At 43.2% G+C, this 22,886-nt stretch overlaps 1 protein-coding gene across 1 annotated transcript in view; it reads right to left on the bottom strand.

Annotated features, from left to right (window-relative positions):
- Positions 1 to 22,508, bottom strand: part of LOC137615190 (leukocyte receptor cluster member 8 homolog) — a 51,121-nt gene extending 28,613 nt beyond the window's left edge. Inside the window, exons 1-2 of the mRNA XM_068344833.1 lie at positions 22,359 to 22,508; positions 1,057 to 1,310 (exon numbers count right to left, since the gene is read on the bottom strand). Of these exons, the coding sequence (XP_068200934.1) occupies positions 1,057 to 1,108 (52 nt within the window). The 5' untranslated portion in view covers positions 1,109 to 1,310; positions 22,359 to 22,508. The remainder of the gene's footprint in view (positions 1 to 1,056; positions 1,311 to 22,358) is intronic.
- Between the last annotated feature and the right edge of the window lie 378 nt (positions 22,509 to 22,886).

Here is a 22,886-nt window from a genome sequence, read left to right on the forward strand (position 1 = left end):
ACTCATTTGAAGATGAGATATCCCTTGCTCTCCCATCCTTCATGGGTGACAGAGCAACAGGTGTTCGTATCACCAAAGGATGAACGGGAGAAATAGAGGTAGACCTTTGGAAGGAGGGGGTCTCCCTGGGCAGCCCTTTGATGAAGGTTAAGGAGTCTTTGTGATGGTGCTTACCTTGGCAACTTTTGGTTGAGATATCAGTACAATCGTGGGACCTGCTACCCGGTAGTAACTACACTTCATTTATACCAGAGACTGTTGGTTACTATAAAACCTTACTCTTCTACTTTTGTTATTTAAAATACATCAGACAACTATTAAAGCATTCAGTGTGAAGACCTCCGCCAAGGCAGCTAATTTCTCGAAACCAGCATGCCTTTCTTGAAATCAATTAACTATTTCCAGCTCTTTACATAATTTAAAATCCCTGCAAGCTTCATTACTTTACGATTAACATTGTGGCCATATAGTTGATGACCGGAATTTGACGTTAATAGGTATGGTATGGATAGATTGCCTTGCCTTATGCAAGACATGGGCTCTAGCATTGGCAGCCCGTAATTGAATAGGTCTTTACACAAGTTTGAAATCCCTGCAAGTTTCATCACTTTACGATTTAAATTATGGTCACATGGTTGATGACCACAATTTGACCTTTTGCTTGACCTTAACCTTGGGCTCAACCTTTACCTTTGACCTAAACATGTATTAATTAGCATGGATTTTCATACACTCAAATATGAAGTCTCTGTTGCAACAATGTTCAAACTTATTGCTGATTATGTGAATTGTACATTTTGCTTGACAGTGACCTTGACCTTCCAAAATTTAATAATTTCCAACTTTTTACATAACAGTTAATCCTTGCAAATTTCATTACTCTACGATTAAAAGTGGTGAGAAAGCTGTTCACAAACAAAAAAACACAAACAAGGAATAAAACCTAACCTACTTCCAACTTCGTTGGCAGAGGTAATTACAATCTTGACCTTTACAAGAGGTAGCATTACTAACAAAAGAATTTATTCACAAAAACTTGACTAAAAGAGCACTTACATAGCCTGTGTACCCTGGATAAGCAGTAGCTCCAGGAGCATAAGCTGGCCATCCTTGTGGAGCTGGGGCACCTGGTGCACCATATGGAGCCCCATAACCTGGATAAGCTCCAGGAGGAGGAAACCACTGTGGCTGAGCAGCAGGTGCTCCTGCTGCTGCTGCTGCTGCTGTGGCACCCGATGGACCCTGAGCAACAACACTTGCCCAGGTGGGATTTCCGTGAGATGTACTACTCATTGTGTAGATGATAGAACCTGCATAGGAGAAAAAAATCAATTTTAATACATAAGAATCAATAAAATTTACCACTTAAGCCTACTTGAAATTGCTACAAGTTTATCAAATGACTATAGTCTATTTAAGGGTAATATGTATAGGTGGCCTGCAGCACATATTTTACAAAAAGAACCCTGGGCAATAATTTTTAAATAACACAGCATCTCTTCTACTAGTGCGGTTATACAGTACATTTATTAGCATTCATAAAAAATTAGCAGAAATATTAAACAAAATTTTTCCTTGCATTATGATTTCTACATTAAAGCTAAGTTACACAAAATGAGCATGAAAAAGAAACCAGGGAATAAACCTGTTTAAGTCAGAGTGCATCCACAAAGGCACTACCTCTACTGGGAGCAGATTCTGAGGATGTTTCCAAGTACTTGTGGGCAACATGTCTAAGATGGGAGGCAGCAATATTTCGACCAGCCCCTTAATATAACAAATTTGGAAGTAATTTGTATTTTTCCAATCAATACAAACGTGGGGCTACTTATAGGGGATATTACTTTCGACGAAGCTGAAAGACGAGCCATGAGAATTTAATAAGGGATAACCACCCAAACTGCTAGTTAGCGGGAGAGGGGGAAGGTGGTAGCCAGCTACCCATTTACTCGCACACCTGAACAGAGAACCTACTTTGCTTTTGGTCAGGACTTTCTTGGGGAACAGAGCTAGCGGACCAATTTGTATAAACGCTCCAGGTTTGTATCATTAGGAAAAACACAAATCACTTCCAAATTTGTCATTTGTTCAGTTACTAATTACAAACCCTTTCGTTATTTATAGGGGATGATTTACCTCTTAGAAGGGAGGAAGTCTGTGCCCCCTGGCTCATGGCATTTGACCCGGGGTTCTTTCCCATACGATATAGATCGTAGGCCGAAGGAACTCTGCCCTCGCTAAATTAGTCGTGCTCTGCGCGATTAGCGGCCTGCACAAGCTGTGTGTTTGTGATAATAGCAATGTCGCTGGTCTAGCAATAACATTTCGAGTCATAGGAATCTGAGAATACCAAGACTTTACCCAATAGCACACCTCGCATGATTTAATGGGGACACACCAAGTATTATTATTTCTATAATTTGGTTACTCAAGAAAAATGGATCTTACTTGCAGAGAAGCGATGTCAGCTGTGCTGAGTACCATGGGGCTGATTCCCCAGAGGGGGAGGTGAAGGAAAGAAAGAAGCCAATCATTCTACTCATTCACCCAAGACTAACCTGGGCAACCTCAGCCCTCTGCTACTTGTTCATCAAGGAGCTTGAGGAGGTTTAGACCACTTGTTGCGCAGCCACCACAGGACCAACGGAAAATGTATCCATGTTCCTGCGGGTTACGTCTTGCAGGTAGTGGGCGGTGAAGGTCATGCGACGTTTGCAGTACCTGCACCTCAGGGACGTTGCAATGCCCATGGCGTCATGAGCTCTGGGTCGCCATTAAGGAGGGTCAGGATTAAGTGCAACATCATCGACCTTGCAAATCCATGTTGAGATTGTGTTCTTTGTGACTCTCCTCTTGACCTTCCCCGTGCTAACAAACATTGCTGACACACAGGGGTCATGCTAAGCTTGTACTTTATGTATTGTTACACCGAGTCTAACGATGCTTCTAGAAGCTAGAGTTGAGACGCGTATAGAGGCCATGGGGGGGGGGGATTAGAGTTGTCTTCTGGTAGAAGCTCGTCTCTGTCCATCTGTCCATGCTGAGGGTTAAGAGTCCTCACTTGTCAAGCACTCAAAGTTGCTTGATTGCAGACCAAGTCTTGTGATCGGCAAGCAAAGCAGACGGTTTCAAATAAGCGAAGGTGAAAACATTGAATGAACAGCACTCATTAGGATACCTATTGATTGCGTTAGTAAACAGAGAAGGAAACGGAATTCCTTCGGAAAGGTGCCTAATCCTTCGACTTCAGTGAAGTGTAACTCCAAGGCTGCAAAGAAGAGATACCTACGTTTACCTCTAGCCTACCTATAGAGCTGCGGGAGACATAGCATTAATCATGTTTCCGACTCAAGGGCAAAATCTCAAGATGCAACAGTGTCATGCCGGGAACCAAGTCCACGAAAACTAAGGAAAAATTATAGAAAAAGCACAAAAATCTGCAAAGCCTCCAACTGTCGGCTGATATCGAAATGACAACTCGTCAAGCAAACCCTACCCTCGGGCAGGTAATCAAAACCAGTTGTAAAATTTTAACTGCCGTATTCCAGCTTTCTCATCATCATTCTATGTAAAGGACAAGATTTTGTACAGTATTTGTGCTGGAACAACTAGAAATTTACCCTGGCCTGCATCATTATTACATACAAAATTGCAATTCTCGGTGAAAAGCAAAAGGCTACAAGCACCAGGACTCCAAATAAGGAAAACAGCCCACCATTGAAGAAGATAAAGAAATTACAAACTATGAAAGAGGAATAACAATGTGAACCTGTCTAATTTGCAGACATTAAAAATAGTGGGGAAACCACTTGCCTTCCTTGGCTTTTCTAATACGGCAGACTAACATGCCATTTGAGAAAAACAAGAGCAAACAGAATAGTGCTCATGAGTACCCTCAAACAAGGGAGCATAACCCAAAACAGTGGACAGCTATTGCACAGGGGATATGGAACTATTCAAGACTATGGAACATTAGTGCGATCTTGGTGTCCATCGCCTTAAAGATCTGCTTCTATAGCAGAGAAGTCTAGTCTACTAATACCATACAGGAATAAGAGGTGAATACACACTTAACAGCAGGGCAAGTTGTAGCTTTGCGATTCAGCATTTGCATGAAGGCTGGACATTGCTTCTATTTCCCATTACCATAATAAATATATTACACGCACATTTCTACCCTAACCTATATTATTAACAAACAATAAAAGAAGATTTTCAATTACATTGTATACTGAAAACAAATAACCAAGAGATTTAGGATATATAAAATGGGACCCTTTAATTTGTTCAAACAAGTAACTTACAACCAAAGCACTACCTATCTGTATTTTGGTTATACTGTAATGTACAGTAGTTTACATTTTCACAATTTTTGCAAAACATTTCAAACTAGCATAATTCAATATATCTCTACAAGAACATACTATTCTACATATCCCAGAGTTCCATCTTAATTTTATTCCCCTGTGGCACAAGTAGCTCTGCAGCTCTGATTTAGTAAGGATGTACCGGTGTTTTAGTAATAAAGAAACAAAATCCCCATTACACAATCAACCTCATGGTTACGTATATATAACATCTGGATATACAGCATAATAATATCAGTACTTAAAGTTATCTGAATACCAGCACTATAAACTTGCATTTTGGTTATTCAAGCTTGGTGCCTCACGGAGCAGTTGGAGTGTCGACTACTATAACACAAAATAATTTCAATTATTGTGTTAACAGTACTTGTATGTATATATACATCCTCAACTTACAATTATTTGACTTACAAACAGTCAGAGATGCAAATCCAATAGAAATCATAAATCCGAGATATTGTATCAAAAGTTTGTATACTATAATAAAACAATATCATAATTTATTACAGTAAGCAAAACATTTGCCATACCCTGATATTTATTCAATATGCAACAGGACTACTTGTTGACTTTTGTAGCAAGAAACCTAACACATGGGAGTCAGGTTACGCCTACCCTAGGTAAAATTAGACTTAAAAACAGCTTCTTGGAAGCTATTAAGTTTACAAGTTGGGGACAGTAGTTTATTTGCAATTCCTTCATTTCCTTTTCCTCACAGGAATTTGTTTTGGATATTCTTTAGTTGGAAGTCACTTGAGCTTATTAATCTCCTCCTTTCAATACACCATAATAAAATGTTATAGGTTAATTGTTTGAAATGAATAGAAGTCCAAGCTTACCCTGTTGGTTATGTGCATTTAACATCGAGTCAGTATTCAAAAAAGATATTAATCATGATCTGTTAGGGTAGAAAAATTCTTTGGAATATAAAACGTAGTCTAAAGTTCAATGCTTCATAAATTTTGGCAATAACTTGTTCGAAATCAAATTAAGTTCAAGTCCAACCTTAATCTTTTTATTACGTGTGGTTGTCATCGAGCCATACAATAAAACAGTGGTAATACTTCAACGATGATATTAATCATGATAGGTTAGGGCACAACCGTGTGTTTCAGATATTTCCCAAACCAAGCCCGTGTCTAACGTTCACAGAAGCTTGAACACCAAGCATTACAAATAAACCCCTTTCCTGTGAGTATACTGTATATTGTTGCCATGTATGTAGTCAAATTTTCAACACAGTATTACTTTAATTAGAATATAAGAAAAGAAATGACATATTTTGAGGTTGCTTTCATCGCAATTCCTACCTTAGGTAGAGCACAAGCCACAAAAGAATTAGGGATGCAAATGAGGCCTACCTGTTCAAACCCTATTCAAGTCGATATTAGGGATGTATGTAGGATAGCGGCCACCTGTATGTATTTTTATGGATAACTTAGAATACGGCAGTGTAAGGGGGGTCGCAGGGGGCCATTAGCCCCCACGTTAGGTATGTAGGTAAGGACATGGCTTGTAGGTTAGGTTAGGTTAGGGGGGAAAGTTTAGGTCCATTTTTAATCAATGCATGAGCAACTGGCCGTTGATATAACAAGGCTCCCGATATTACAAGCCTACACTCCTAGCCCACTGGTAAACTATATTATTGTAAATATAATGTAATCAACCCTTCACATCAGGAATAATACTGATATAGTTTAGGTTTGAGCCTTTACAGTTAGGATATTGGAGCTCATAATGGTAAATGGTAGCCAAAGCCTGACACTGATTCGAACAATATATGAATCCCATCAGTTGTAAATTTTAACAATACACTTCAGGTTTTTTGTTAGGTCGATCACACGCCGACTGTTCTGATAGGCTGACGCTATCACGAGCTGTAAACTGGGCCAATAGCATGTAAAAAGCCCTCCCTAGGTCATGCCATTGGCCTTAAAAAACCAATTAAAACTCTTCACTTGTTTTACATCTTACGTTAACCCTAAAGTAGGTCCGATTCTTATCTACTTTTGTAACCTAGAGCCCCGACAGAAATATCAAGAATTATGTACCTTCTTAACGCGTGCACAATGGTCATTGTATATGTAACAATTGTGGTTAAGATTTTTCATTATTTAAAAAGGGTTTCTCACAAATTGGTGTTTTGTGTGATAATTGCAAGTAACATTGTATATTACAGCTCGAAAAAAATATTGTATAGAGGTCGCCATGTACTGTAAATGCATTACATCATACAAGCTGCCTCCCCAAAACCTATCATATTCAATACTTTGCAGTTTTTTCTGTTATTTTGCTAATTAAGTAAAGTTCATGCATTATCAATTTCTGTTGCGTACATTAGAATACGAAAGTGTCCACCAGCATCAAGCCCTCAAACGTACAAAATGTTATTTTCCTTAGTAAAATAAATTTTTGAATATACAGTACTTACCCGATGATCATATAGCTGCATCCCTGCTGCCCGACAGAAAAAGTCTACGGGAGGAATACGCCAGCGATCGCTATACAGGTGGGGGTGTATATCAACAGCGCCATCTGTCAAGTAGGTACTCAAGTACTCGATGTCAACAACGAACCAATTTTCTCCTCTGTCCCACTGGTTCTCTATTGGGGAGGAAGGGTGGGTCCTTTAATTTATGATCATCGGGTAAGTATATTCAAAAATTTATTTTACTAAGTGTGTGTGATACTGCCACATACATCCATGTAATAAATGTAATGGAGGGTGACAATTTAAACCAGTAGGTTCTTTAAAATCCCGTATAATAGAGACAAACGGACATAAATGTGACAAGCAGCGGGGAACAGGCCCATGCTTGTCGATACAGTGACCACTGAACAACGACTGACTATTATATGCACATGGCGGAAAGAAAGGCAGTGTTGACACATCTAATTACATTGTTGCCACGATGCATAAGTAAAAAGTGGTCTTACAGTACAGTATATGTAATGGGAAAAGATAAATGGAAATAAATATCCTTCTTCTATGAAATAATAATAAAGCAAATGTAATGTTTATAACTGTACGTAATGTAAATAATCTACGGCATAATATTAGATATCTATACACCTCCCTCCCCCTTTACGCTCGTAGCAGTGTCTCGAGCGGAACAGTAATTTCTCTGAGCTAGTCGAGGTGAATGACGAGGGATATTGGAGGGTTCGGATGATGGCTCTCTTTCCTGGCCAGAACAAGGGGACACAGGGTCTTGGGGAGAGGTGTCATCACTTATATTAGCCACTGGGCGTAAATGTCGTCGGTTTCGAAACCATACACGACCACTTGGAAGGCGTACTTCATACCTTCTGGCCATTCCTCGGCCCATCACGGTACCAATCTTGTCCCAACGAAGCGTCGTTGCATCCTGTATCCTCACTCGTTGGCCGATGGTGAGCTTGGGTAGATGGCGGGCATGAGAGTTGTAAAGGCTCACAGCCTGGCCGGTTTGGGCAGCAGTGCGGCGGTCGTAATCTTCGGTCTTGGTTTGCCACTCCTCTTTGAATGATCTGGGGTGGGCTGGAACACAAGTGCGGAGAGGATGGCCATAGAGAATCTGCGCAGGGGAGCGTCCAGCAGGGTTCGGTGTATTCCGAAGCTCCATCAGTCCTCTATCAAAGGCTTCACAATCTATGTTCCCGGATGGGGCGGTCTTGAGGATAAGGTGTTTCACAGCTTTCACGGCAGCTTCTGCGTGTCCATTAGACTGAGGGTAATGTGGAGATGTGATGATGTGATGAACTCCCCAGCGGTCAGCAAATTGCTTGAAGTCGTGGCTGGAAAATGGGGGTCCTCCATCAGTTCTTAAGCGGAGTGGAACACCAACCTCTCGGAAGAAAACACAGAACATTCTTGTAACTCTGGCTGTAGTTGTGTCACGTCCACAGGGAACAACCACAGGCCAGCCTGAAAGTCTATCTGCAATAACAAGGAAGGATTTCCCTGCTACGTGGAAGAAGTCAGCCGACACGCTTTCAAAGGGCCGGGATGGGTGGTCGTCACACATGTATGGTTCCTGTTGCTGACTAGGGAGAAGCTGTTGGCAGGCCTCACAGCTTTCTACTTTACTCTTAATATCTGCATTGATGCCTGGCCAGAATACTGTCTGCATTGCACGACGTCGAGTAGCTTCAATCCCTCGGTGGCTGTCGTGGAGTCGATCCAAGGTGCGTCGACGGAGGGCTGCAGGGATGACGATCCGGGGTCCGTACAATACCAACTCTCCATCCGCGTAAAGGTTGTCCCGCAGCTTCCAATACGGGAGGGCGGAAGCGTGGAGATCATAGCGGTTGGTGGGAAAGCCATTGGATACGTAGTGAACGAGACGACTGTAATCTTGATCCTGAGATGCGGCCATGCGGATTTCTTGTAGAGACTTATCCTCTTCGATGATGGGTCCTGTTGCCTGGTCGTCAGTAGAAGTGGCGGTGCTGGCAACGATACGCCTGACATGTGCAGTCGAAGTAGTGCATTCATCTTCATCTTCAGGTGTGGGGCGACTGGTTGGGGAGCGAGACAGGGCATCTGGTATGCAAAGTTGTTTCCCTGCGCGCCATACTGTAGTGAAGATGTAGGGGGCCACTTTCATCTTGAGACGTTGAAGGCGTGGATTCTCAATAGCATCCAGAGTGTAGTGATTGAGAATCGGTATCAAGGGACGATGATCAGTCATTAAGGTGAAATGCTGAAGTCCGGACAAGTAGAGGTGGCACTTAGCTATAGCCCAAGTGACTGCAAGTAGCTCCAGCTCTATGGTGGCGTAACGAGTCTCAGTATCCGTAAGGAAACGAGAGCCACACTGGACGAGACGCATCTGACCTCGGCCGTTATCTTGAAGTAGGGCATAGCCGAGACCATATAGGCGTGAGGCATCTGTTTGTAGAACTACAGGCGAGGCAGGATTGAAGGGTGCTAGGACAGGAGGTGAAGTCAGAGCTGTCTTGACTTTCTTAAATGCTCGCTCATGGTCAGGCGTCCAGACGAATGAGCGTTTGGGGCTCATAAGTGGGCGTAGGGGCTGTGCTGCTGCTGCGATGTCTGGAGTGAAGTCGGCAAGTTGATTGACGAGACCCATAAACGACCTGACATCTGTCACGTTAGATGGTGTAGGAAAGTCCCGTATAGCTGATACCTTGTCAGGGTCTGCTGCAATACCATCGGATGATAAGACATAACCGCAAAAGTTAACTTTAGGGGCGGCTACAGTGAACTTGTCCTTGTTGAGGGTTATGCCATATTGACGGCATCTGGTCAGCATCTGGTGCACGTGTTGTAGGTGGGAAGGGAGATCCTCGTCGGAAAGGAGGATATCATCTACAACTTTCACACAGTTGGGAACACCTTGTAGTGCCATATCTCCACGGAGGCAGTATGCATCACCTGTTGCTGAAAATCCCATTGGCCCACGACAGTGCTGGAATCTTCCGTACGGAGTTATAAATGTAGTCAGGTGGCGGTCTTCTTCTGCCAACTCCATTTGCCAATAGCCATGCAGGGCATCTGCTGTGGTGAAGTACTTCGCAGTAGGAGAGATATTGCGGACAGCATCATGGGGCGTTGGTGATGGGTGTGTAGGGCGGGCTACTTGAGAATTTAGATGGGTGTGATCCACAGTGATGCGCACACCTTTGTCCTTGGGTACCAAGACCATGGGATGGCACCATGCAGAGGGTTCGTCGCCTGCTGGTCTGATGATTCCTTGTTGCACCAAGGAGTCAAGTTCTTCTTTCACTTGATCTCTGAGAGCAAACGGAATGGGCCTGGGCGTATGGACAGCGAAGGGTGTAGCGCCAGGTTTCAGGTGAATCCTCATTGGAGAGCCTGTCATTTTCTTTAGTGGCTGGGTTTGTAGATCCTTCTTGGATATGAGGACGTCGCTGAAGTGCCGAAGAAAATAGTCCTTAATAGCTGCAGGTGACGTCATGGCGGAGGCAGGAAACTGAGCGCATCTGTTGACATGTGTTACCTTGAGGATAGGCTTCGGGAAGTCCGGTGACACTATGGCAAGGGCTCGGCAATGTTCACGAGAGAGGAGGGGAGTCTGGATATCCTCATGAACATGTATGGTTGCTGAGCAAGACTTGTTGCCAAGACGAAGTTTTGCCTGGAAGTATCCTACAGCCGGTGTCATGGGAGATCCATCTGCTGTCACAACTTCTGTCATGGGTGGAGGTTCAAGGCTTGCCCGAGGTATGCCGAGTGCATCCAAATGTATGGTGCCAATCACTGTGATGTCTGCTCCTGTATCGGGGATGAGCTGGATATGTGATGATATATCGCCAAATGACAGAGAAACAGTGACTGGTGTGGGGGACTCACTACCTTAGTTATCACCCACGAAACGGCAGCTGGTGTTTGACTTAGTAGTAGGAGGTGAAGCTGTATATCCAGTCTGACTTTTCTTGGTAGACATGCACATCTTCTCAAAATGTCCCTGTTTCTTGCAGTTATTGCACTGAGCTTCCTTAGCAGGGCATTTCTGAGTGCGGGGCCAATGACCTGTTCGTCCACAGTTGTTGCACGATGCACCAGTGGCTGGGCATTGTCCAGAACCGTGTTTGCGAGAGCAATATTGACAAGGGTCACTGTTATGAGACTGGTGAGAGTGTTGATCAGGAGATCGATGAGAAGTCCTCTTCTGTAGACGCTGGTTCTTCTTGTATGTAGATACTGCGTTGACCTGGCTAGGGGAAGATGCAATGGCTGATGCAGTTGCACGTGTAGATCGCATTGTCCAGAACCGTGTTTGCGAGAGCAATATTGACAAGGGTCACTGTTATGAGACTGGTGAGAGTGTTGATCAGGAGATCGATGAGAAGTCCTCTTCTGTAGACGCTGGTTCTTCTTGTATGTAGATACTGCGTTGACCTGGCTAGGGGAAGATGCAATGGCTGATGCAGTTGCACGTGTAGATTCGTAGGAGCGGCAGCATGTCACAAACTCTGCGAGGGTAGATGAGGGTTGGAGTGGGATAAGGCGTTGTATTAACTCTTCGTCTCTCACACCCATCAAAATTACCATCTGCAATTGCCGTTCAGTGCAAGAGGTGGGGTTGCCAGTGCATAAGTCCACTTCATCAGCGAGATCCTTGAGGCGTGCGTAGTAGTCTGCAAATGATTCTCCGACAGCTTGTTTACAGGACAACAATTCCCTGCGTCGTAAGGCTTCATTTCTAAGGCTACGAAAGTGCTTCTGCAGTGTATCCAACACCTCTGTAAGGGAAAGTGATGTGTTGGGAGGGATGCCCAGTGTATGCGTAAGCAGGCGCTGGACGTCCAGGGAGATGCAGGTTCTCAGGTGAATCAGCTGGGAAGTTTGATGTAATCTATCAAGTCCAACTAATGCTGCATAATCCTCAAAACGCAGTCTCCATTGGCGAAACGCTTGATATGTTGCATCTTGCTGCAAGAGAGGTGGGGGATGGACCGTAGGCTTGCTAGAAGTTGTAGGTGTATGCACTGAGAAGTCAGGGGTTGGGGGAACAGGTGTAACAGGAGGTGCAATTAAGGGGTTAGGTTGCTGGGGTTGCGATGCCGCAATCTGTCCTGATAGCAAGGAGAAAAGGGACATGAACCTCTGGTTGTCTTCCTGTCTTGATTGTTCCATCTGTAGTCGGAAGGTCTGCTCCTCTTGTCGTCGCCGGTCTTGTTCTTGCAGGCTGGAAGTCTGTAGAAAATGGATGAGATGAAGTATATCATTATTGTGGTCTCCTGACCTATTGGGAGTCAGGGGAGGAGGGAGAGTGCTGGTATCTTCATCAGCAGTGGGGATGTGCAAAGGTACTTCATCCGTCGTCAGACCCTCCGTTTGATCCTCTGCCTGATCCTCCGTCTGATCCTCTGTCTGATCCAATAAATCAATTAGCTGTTCCTCTTGCTCAGCCATATTGAGTTTGGTGTTGTACGAAAGCTTGAAATCTGTAGAGATCCAGAAAAATATCCAAATCGCTGTATGTGAGCGAAAGAAATCACTTTGGAGAGTTAAAAATTACAATGTTTGTCAGTGAGCTTGTGAAATAAGCGGCAGTTGGGTGCGATGAGCGAGTGAGTGTGTTGCGATCCGAGGGGAGGCGGGTGGGGTGAGTGAGCGTGCCTCTGGGCGAGAGCCTCGGGCCTCAGTCACCATCGATGCATGAAAGAGAGAGGACGTGTGGTAGGGCTGCTGAGAAAATGGCGCCAGAGTTCAAATGTCCCAAAATAAATGTTGGCAAGGACACTAACATAATGCAACACAGCACTGTAACACACTGACACCCTAACCCTGCACTGCACAAACACTGTATCGTTCATAAGAGACACTGTAGTGAAAATCTTGAGTCACTGTAAGGGATCCAATGTGCGAGACGAGAAGTAAACAACAATGGCGGTCGTCGTCTTGGAATCCATTAACGTCCGGTTACTCACTGCGCCATGTGTGTGATACTGCCACATACATCCATGTAATAAATGTAATGGAGGGTGACAATTTAAACCAGTAGGTTCTTTAAAATCCCGTATAATAGAGACAAACGGACATAAATGTGACAAGCAGCGGGGAACAGGCCCATGCTTGTCGATACAGTGACCACTGAACAACGACTGACTATTATATGCACATGGCGGAAAGAAAGGCAGTGTTGACACATCTAATTACATTGTTGCCACGATGCATAAGTAAAAAGTGGTCTTACAGTACAGTATATGTAATGGGAAAAGATAAATGGAAATAAATATCCTTCTTCTATGAAATAATAATAAAGCAAATGTAATGTTTATAACTGTACGTAATGTAAATAATCTACGGCATAATATTAGATATCTATACACTAAGGAAAATAACATTTTTCAATATCAAACTTACCCGATGATCATATAGCTGATTCACACCCAGGGGGGTGGGTAGAGACCAGCATAACAAGTTGACATTATGAGCTAAGTATTCCGTATTTTATTTTAGCAGTTATTCAAAATAACAAGCATAAAATAAATAAGTACCTGGTAAGAAAGACGACTTGAACAATTACTCTGCCTTTTTAAGTACGTCTTCCTTACTGAGCCTCGCGATCCTCATAGGATGCTGAGCGACTCCTAGGAGCTGAAGTATGAAGGGTTGCAACCCATACTAAAGGTCCTCATCAAAACCTTTAATCTAGGCGCTTCTCAAGAAATGATTTTGACCACCCGCCAAATCAAGTAGGATGCGAAAGGCTTCTTAGCCTTCCGGATAACCCAAAAATATTTCAAGAGAAATATTAAAAAGGTTCTGGAATTAGGGAATTGTAGTGGTGGAGCCCCCACCACTACTGCACTCGTTGCTACGAATGGTCCCAGAGTGTAGCAGTTCTCGTAAAGAGACTGGACATTCTTAAGATAAAAGACGCGAACACTGATTTGCTTTTCCAATAGGTTGCGTCGAATATATTTTGCAGAGATCTATTTTGTTTAAAGGCCACGGAAGTTGTGACAGCTCTAACTTCGTGTGTCCTTACCTTCAGCCAAGCTTGGTCTTCCTCATTCAGAAGGGAATGAGCTTCTCGTACTAACAGTCTGATAAAAATAGGATAAAGAATTCTCTGACATAGGCAAAGATGAATTCTTAACTGAACACCATAAAGCTTCAGACGGGCCTCGTAAAGGTTTTAAAATAGAACTTAAGAGCTCTTACAGGACATAATACTCTTTTTAGTTCATTTCCAACCATACGATAAGTTTGGAATATCGAACGATATTGGTCAAGGCCGAGAAGGCAGCTCGTGTTTGGCTAGAAAACCAAGATGAAGAACATGTAGCCGTTTCGGATGAGAATCCGATGTTCTTGCTGAAGGCATGAATCTCACTGACTCTTTTAGCTGTGGTTAAGCATATCAGGAAAAGAGTCTTAAAGGTGAGATCTTTCAGGGAGGCTGATTGAAGTGGTTCGAACCTGTCTAACATAAGGAATCTTAGAACCCCGTCTAAATTCAAACCAGGTGTAACCAAACGACGCTCCTTCGTGGTCTCAAAAGACTTAAGGAGGTCCTGTAGATCTTTATTGTTGGAAAGATCTAAGCCTCTGTGACGGAAGACTGATGCCAACATGCTTCTGTAACCCTTGAGTGGGAGCTGAAAGAGATTGTTCTTTCCTCAGATATAAGAGGAAGTCAGTTATTTGAGTTACAGAGGTACTGGTCGAGGATACGGATACTGACTTGCACCAGTTTCGAAAGATTCCCACTTCGATTGGTAGACTCTAAGGGTGGATGTTCTCCTTGCTCTAGCAATCGCTCTGGTTGCCTCCTTCGAAAAACCTCTAGTTCTCGAGAGTCTTTCGATACTCTGAAGGCAGTGAGACGAAGAGCGTGGAGGCCTTGGAGTACCTTCTTTACGCGTGGCAGACGTAGCAGGTCCACCCTTAGGGGAAGAGTTCTGGGAACGTCTACTAGCCATCGAAGTACCTCGGTAAGTTATTCTCTCGCGGGCCAGAGGGGAGCAATTAGCGTCCACTTGTCCCTTCGTGAGAGGCGAACTTCTGCAGTACCTTGTTGACAATCTAGAACGGAGGGAATGCATATAGATCTAGATGAGACCAATCAAGTAGAAAGGCATCTAAAAGAACTACTGCTGGGTCCGGGATAGGTGAGCAAAGTATTGAGAGCCTCTTGGACATCGAGGTTGCGAAGAGATCTATGGTTGGCTGGCCCCAGGAGACCCAAAGTCTCTTGCATACATCCTAGTGGAGGGTCCAATATGTTGGAGTATTGTCCCTTCCTACTGAGACCATCTGCTAAGACATTCAAGTTGCCTTGGAAGAAACTTGTTACTAGTGAAAAGTCTAGACCTGTTGAACAGGAGAGGAGGTCACTTGCGAACTCGTACCATGTCAGAGAGTAGGTCCCTCCTTGCTAGGAGATGTACATCAAAGCAGGGAGTTGACCGTGTTCACCTCCACTACTTTGCCTTGAAGGAGAGACCTGAAGCTTTTCCAGGTCAGACGTACTGCCAGAAGCTTCTTGCAGTTGAAATGCATTGTCCTTTGACTCGAGTTCCATAATCCCGAGCATTCCCTACCGCCTAAGGTCGCACCCCAGCCTACGTCCGATGCGTCTGAGAAGAGAACATGGTTGGGAGTCTGAACAGTCAGGGGAAAACCCTATCAAAGGTTGATAAAAGTCCTTTCATCCAGTCAGACCAGACTTATCTTCCGGAAACCGGGATCTAGACCGCTTCTAGCGTCTTGTCCTTTTCCAGTGAAGAGCTAGATGAAACCGAAGAGGACGGAGGTGTAGTCTTCCAAGTGACACCAATTGAACCACGGATGACAGTGTCTTAACCAGACTCATCCACTGCCTGACAGGGCCGCGTTCCTTCTTCAGCATCTTCTGGATGGATAGCAGGGCTGGGGGTTGATCGTCTTGTTCAGCCATGTCCTCATCAGAGGGTTCCTCATCCGTAACTGATGAGGAAACGGCAACGGAGTGGGCAACGTCTGACTCGCTGAATCCGGTCGCACTGGTGGATGCGTGACGGAGCCGGACACAAGATCATGGTACTGCTGCACAGTCTGTGAACTGTCAACCATGGGGAAGCGAGGAAGTACAGCGACAACCCGAAACTGTCTAGACTGTCTGGGTTGTGCAGACAACCCCTATCGGGTTGCTGAGGTTGCCGCACTGCGTCACAACAAGTCACCTCTGCTGGTTGTTGAACGTCTTCCTAGTGACACACTGAACGTCCACAATCACCTCCGAGAGTCGCTTAACGTTAACGTGCGACTGGCAACCCACACTGGGTCGCACCGGAGGAGGAATCATCTCAACTGGCGGACGTGAGTAGGAAATCTCAGCGTCAACAGGGCGTACAACCAACCGGTAGGAAGGTTGTTGGCAAGAAGGTTCTTCTCCGTAAAAAATCCTCTATCAAGGACTAAGCTTGGACTGCATGTCTTGCAACAAAGCCCAAGGTCTAAGGGAGCAGGTGTGGCAACAGACGGGGTAGCGACTGAAGCGGAACCATTTACCCTCCCTGGAAGCATGTTATGCTTTAATTAAAGTCCATAGGAGGCTAAGCAGCTTAAGGCTCCTCTCCAAATGACAGAGTCCTCAAGGGAATATCAGAAGGAGGGAGAACAGCACTTTCTCATCTACAGGAACCATGTCCGAGAAAAGCTAGGTTATCTCAGTGAGGGTTTCACTGGTGCATAAGCAGCAGACCAGAAGGCAACATTATGAAACTGCTTGACAGTCTGTGAACTGTCAAAAACTGAACTGTCAACCACAACAGGAGCGTGAGGACATACAGCACTGGTGTATTAGTAGCAGACCAGAAGGCAACGTCATGTAACTGTTTGACAGTCTGTGAGTTGGCAACAACCAAAGTTGTGTGGGGAATCCTCAACTCCTGACTGACTAGTATGCTGCGGGCGAGTGGCGGTAACCACAGTGTGTTGCGGAGGCTGACACACCGTGTCAAAACACGGCAGCTTGTGGTAGCTCACGCACAGCAACGGAGTGCTCCGTGTGTCTGTGGGAGTCATCATACGTCTGGCAGGGTTGACTGTGCATGGGTGGAGGAGCTCTCACAACAAGAGTGTGGGAGCAGGCAGCCATGCCGGGCGCACAACCGTGGTAGGCTGTAGGCCCACGGGTGCATCGTCAACCTTCTCCGCAGCAGAGTTGCCAAATTAGCGATTTTGTGCTAATTCATTGCCTTTTTTACAGTATTCTATTTTAGCTACTTTCTTTAGAGAAATTCCATATGACTTTAGCTACTTTCTAGCTACTTTTGCAAGCCTATCTAGCGACATTTGAAAATTTGAGTTGGCAACCCTGCTCCGCAGTCGGAGTGTGGGAGCTGGCAACAACAAAAGCGGAGTGCTGGTGCGTGGGAGGGACTGCCGTGGGTTGCGGATCATGCCGCATTGCGGCAAAACACGGCAGCTTGACAGCACCTTCCCACTGCTGATGCGGTAGCTCACGCATGTCAACGGAGGGTGCAGCATGAACATGTGTCTGGCAGGGTCGACTGCGCATCGGTGGTGGAGCTCTCACAGGTGGAGTGTGGGAGCAGGCAGCCGCAGTATCTGCTGAGCGCACAACCGTGGCAGGTTGTAGGTTAACAGGTGCAGTGTCAACCTTCTCAGCACGATACTCCTGCATGAAGGAAGCAAGCTGAGACTGCATATCTGCAGCATAGACCACTAGGGTCTATAAAAGACGGCAACAAACGGAGCTACTGTCCGTTGTGACTGAGGGTCTAAAACAGCTGGTGCGGCAACAGACGGAGTTACTGCCTGTTGCGGAACCACCTTGCCTCTCTCGGAAGGTGTGCAGTCGTCGGATGACTGCAGCGAGTCCGAACTGACCCAGTGGCTACACCTAGGCCGTTGGACTTGCGCGGAAGGGACCGACTTGCATTTAAAAAGCAGCAAGATTGGTCCATGGTTTCTGCGAGAAACCTCTTCCGCAGACGAGGAATAAATGGGCTCTCTCGTCTTTGTGTGGGTGGGGTGATCACGTCGGCAACGTGTGTAGATACACCCGAAACCACGGAGGGAAACGTCAGTTCGTCGATCAAGGCCTGTGGAACCCATAAGTCCTTCGACATTACTTCTCCCCTGTGGCTTGGGAGCTTGTAAGAGGTATCGGACTAGGTGAACAACTGGCACGAACAGACGAACCCTCGAACGCAACACTGTAACACTTTGCGCATATCACTTTATCACTTTTGATTTTCTGTTTGCACTTATTTCACTGAAATCGATACTTTAACTGATTTCCACCTGAAACACGCAATCCTATCCTTCATTAAAGGGTAGTAATTGCGAAAACAGTTTACAATGCAACAGAAAAACATAATTAAAGATAAAGAATTCAGTGGCTGGAAAAGAGACTAAACACTAGATCAAATAAACTACGTTTAAAATCTCTCACCGCATAAAGCCTGGGAACAAGAATAAAACTCTAGAAACGTTTTACCTTCTTCCCCTACAGCGACAAGGGAGAAGAGTAAAAAACGAGAACAACGTTACCCGCTTGAACGAAACGTTTATTCTCCTCTCTCTCCCTCCGTCTCTATCCTTCTCTCTCTTTTCTCTTGACTTAGAACCAAAGAGAAGAGCCCAATTATATATCGTTAAAACATATTATTTGCTAAAGGAAAAAACTGAAAGGTTTCCCAAATAAAAAGTTCCTTTATTTAGAATTTAAACCATTTAAGCTAAGAAAGAATGAACGAAACGCTAGAATCGGTTTACTCTTACTGCAACGTGAAACCGTGAAATACTCTCTCTCTATCGTAACGATAGAGCGCATGTTGAACGTTCTGAACGTCAACAACTGCGGAGACAAAACTAAACGTTAGTTCATCTTTGAAAACAGTACGAGACTATCAAAGAAATTCTTTCAACAACATAAAATTAAAAAGGGGTATAAATTCTTAAAAGGTAAAAACGATATGACGGGCTCAAAGTTAATTAACTTCGGTTCCAAGTAAGGACCGCCTACTATTAGGAAAGGTCGCATATAAACAAACATAAAAATTAATTTTTATAAGTTTATAATAAATGGAAAGTTAATCGAAGAGGCCTTAAAGGCGGAGAGATATAAAATAAATAGATCTATAACTTGTTAAGCAAAATTACCAAAAACCTAAACACACTTCCGTCTAAGGGAAGGGTCGGCCATTTAAAAGTGAAAGAGAGTCCATACTTTCTTCGAGTCCATACTCTCTTCGTCACCAAAATAAAATCTATCCAAAACGAGTTCAAGTTTTGAAATGAAGATAAAACCCCTGCATAGCGAAAGCTCAAAACTGGAATAGTGTACTTCACCAAAACGTTGTGAAAACAAAACCAGTTAGGGACGGCGTATTCAGTAGGTCTTGCCTGTGGCACGACAGAGGGAAAGTTGGTTCGTTGTTGACATCGAGTACTTGAGTACCTACTTGACAGATGGCGCTGTTGATATACACCCCCACCTGTATAGCGATCGCTGGCGTATTCCTCCCGTAGACTTTTTCTGTCGGGCAGCAGGGATGCAGCTATATGATCATCGGGTAAGTTTGATATTGAAAAATAAAATTTTGTGTTCAAAATGATGTCTAGTGCATTCTGTACAAGCATGCCCATGACAAAACTATTGTAAGTTTTAGACATTGGTGGGTGTTATGGCACTAATAAAATAATTACTGGTCAAATGTAGATGGATTTTCCAGCAACGGAAAATTGAATGTGTGGTTTACTGTAAATGATGCATTTTCCGTTGGTTTTCGCAACATTACGGGAGGTTAGGGGCCAATATCACACAAGATACAACAACTGTGGGGTTTTGTGTAACATACATGTGCATTTTCCCCGATATTGATAGCCATTTCTGTTGGAAGTTACCTTGAGCAGTTGGAGTATCTACAACAATAAATAAAAAATAATGGTTTTCTGGCTGTTATCAGCATCTGAATCATTCAAAAAGCCTAAAAATACACCATGTATCCATCTTTCTACATTCAAAGTCGATATTATAGTATAAAAATTAGGGGTGTATGTATGATAGCGGCCACCTGTATGTATGATGACGTCCAACTAGGAATATAGCAGTGTAAGGGGGTTGCGGGGGCGTTAGGCCGCCCCTTAGTCAAGTAGGTAAGGACACGGCTTGTAGGTTAGGTTAGGGGGGAAAGTTTACTTTAGTTGGTGTCCATACTTTATGTTCGCTGGAGGAACTGGCCGCTGATATACAAAGGCTCCAAAGATTACCCAGTTTTGGAGCCTTTGAAGATCAGCAACCATGTCCTCTCATCTTCATAGATAATGGGAATTTCTACCAATTTCCTTAACGTTCTTAAGGCTTGGCCACTGTTCTACAAAACTCGATAATATTTCGTAATAATCCCACCCAGCGCTTTTGTTGTTATATGTATTTTTGTCAGGTAAAACACGTGAAAAAAAAATAAATTCTTGTCAATACATTATCCTCACAAATACGTAATAAGAAATAAAATCAATTAACTTACGGTAAATAAAGATTTTTTCTAAGTCCCTTTCTTATCTTCACAGTGACACGGAGAGTAGCTCCTGTTACTTTGCATGTTTGTTCCTATTCTATTAAGCTCCAGCCCTTTACGCACTTTGATAATTTTCGCCTGATTGAACCGATGTTGTAGTTATCCTTGACCTTACTGCACATACGAGAATTTTTTTTTTTCTCCCGTTTTAAGGGCTCTGTAATATGAATTGGCCTATCAGAATCTAGATACATTATAATCTCACCACTTCACTGGTCCTTGATGAAAAACGTTATTCATGCATATCTGTGAAGCCAGCTCATTTTCAAATTACAAAGCATTCCTTGGCCTCTCGTGACCGCTTGACCGTTCATTAGTTCAGTAATAAAGACAGTGTACAAGTTGTGAATTTACCCCCACACGAGGCTATTAGACTATTTTTAACAAATAACGAAAACTTTACCACACAACCAGGACCCAATGGGGCATCACAAACCATTGAGCCGGTTTTCACTCCTGATTCAGGGATTCTGACTCCGACTCAGACTATTAAGGTAAGCCATTATAGATTTAAGGCACAGTGTGAAAAAAGGATGTGGCAAAATACTCGCCCACGCAGCGAACGCGCGTAGCGCAATATTACCGCTTGCTAGAACATACGGAGGTGATGTAAAATTTAATTGCGATCGAAGTGAGCCACGGCTGAGCAAAGATCAGTGCGTGAATAATTATTGATAGTTTACCAAGGATACCGCTGAATAAGATCAGTTTACATTCAATAGAAAACGGGACTCAGAAGAAAACAAGCCAATGATAGTTTCCTCATATTTTTTCATGAAAAATCATTTATGTTATTTTTCTTGTTGTTTTGTTGTGTTTTGCCATTATTCTCTTTGGCAATTCATTACTTATCAGTACCTAACCTGATGTTCTCTAAATTACTGTTGGGTGGTGATACTCGGAAAACGATAAATTTGTGGAAGTTAATAACATCAGAACACAAAACAAGAAAACTAACGAAAAAAATATTTTTTTCATGAAAAACAGCGCTGGGTGGATTAAGAAAAATTACCCAAAACAACAAAAGAACACCACTCAACATAAATGCCCCACCTAACCTAACCTACAAGCTGTGTCCCTACCCAAAAGCGAGGGTAACGGCCTCCTGCAATCCCACTTACATTGCCGTAATCATAGTTCCTACCTTACAGGTGGGGATAATGGACCCCTTACACTGCTGTATTCCAAGTCATCCATCATCACACATACCGGTGGATGCTATCATGCTTTTACAACTATAGTCATATTCTTTTAGCGAGGCAGATTTGCACCGACTTGCAGCAGTGCCCTTAAAGCCCGGAAAAGTTTCCTAATCGTTGACTGGTTGGACAAGATGATTCTAACCAATCAGATGGCAGGCGACTATTCCGAGCTTAAAGGGCACCGCTGGGAGTACGTGCAAACGAGCCCCATTAAAAAAAAAAAAAATGAGTATAAGGTTATAGCCTAGCCTGTAATGAAATAATACTGAATACAAACCTTACTTTTTACTGAACTGTCTGGAGGGAGATGCTAAATTGATGAAAGAAGCAAAACGGAACTTTTTTTTCATCAATATCTGTAACTTGGTTAATAGTTCCCGATAATAGTAAATGGGCTTCACAGTAGCGTATTAGCAAAGATCTATTCAGTTTGAGAGTTCCATTGTGCTATTATAATAATATATAATAGAACAAGACTTGTTTGCCCAGGCCAGAAAAAGGATATGTTATCGTAAGTTCAGTACTTGAAAACATGCTTAGTCAACGAGGCTAACCTTAACAGTTAGCATTTATGCAATAAGAGGATAAAACATAAAATGAATACCATGCAACACAATAATATTCAGTATGGAAAAGGTTAAAATAGGCAATCCGAAAAGAAGTGTTTCACCCATAGCCATACGTACCGGGTAGGCGAACAACCTTACGAGTACAGTTCTCATTGCCTAAATATTAACACACCACGAAAAATAAAAGCTATAATGTTGATATTTACCTTTATCGTTTAACCAGTAGCAACAGAAGACACTATGTGTAATAATTTACTTCACAAATAACGATAAAATCGTGATAAATATTAGAACCTACGCCGATGTTGGTATGATAAAATGGCGTCCGCGACAGGTTTTGCGGGACTTAACAGTGTTACCAGATAGGCGAATGAAAAATAAAATTTCAAAGCAGGCTTGATTTTCATTTGCATAAATCTATTATGTTAAAAATGGATTCTTCAAATAATGTTTTACAAAGAAAGTAGAAAATTTAAAGGGAAAGGATTTACTTTAGACAAAAATGCCGAAGGCTGATTTCTTTTTTTTTTAATTTTACTTCTATATCTTGATACTTTCCTGTGAATTTAGGAGTGAAATTATGTGCTAAAAATGTCTCCATAGTGCGATTATGTTATAACAGATTACATAAATTATCCTTAAGGCATATCTTACTTTTCGTATTAATACAGCGTGAAGAAAATTTGAAATTGTCTACGAATAATATAGCATATAAGTACGTATGTACATATAGG

The sequence above is a fragment of the Palaemon carinicauda genome, chromosome 21 (assembly GCF_036898095.1).
Source record: "Palaemon carinicauda isolate YSFRI2023 chromosome 21, ASM3689809v2, whole genome shotgun sequence".
Taxonomy (NCBI): domain Eukaryota; kingdom Metazoa; phylum Arthropoda; class Malacostraca; order Decapoda; family Palaemonidae; genus Palaemon; species Palaemon carinicauda.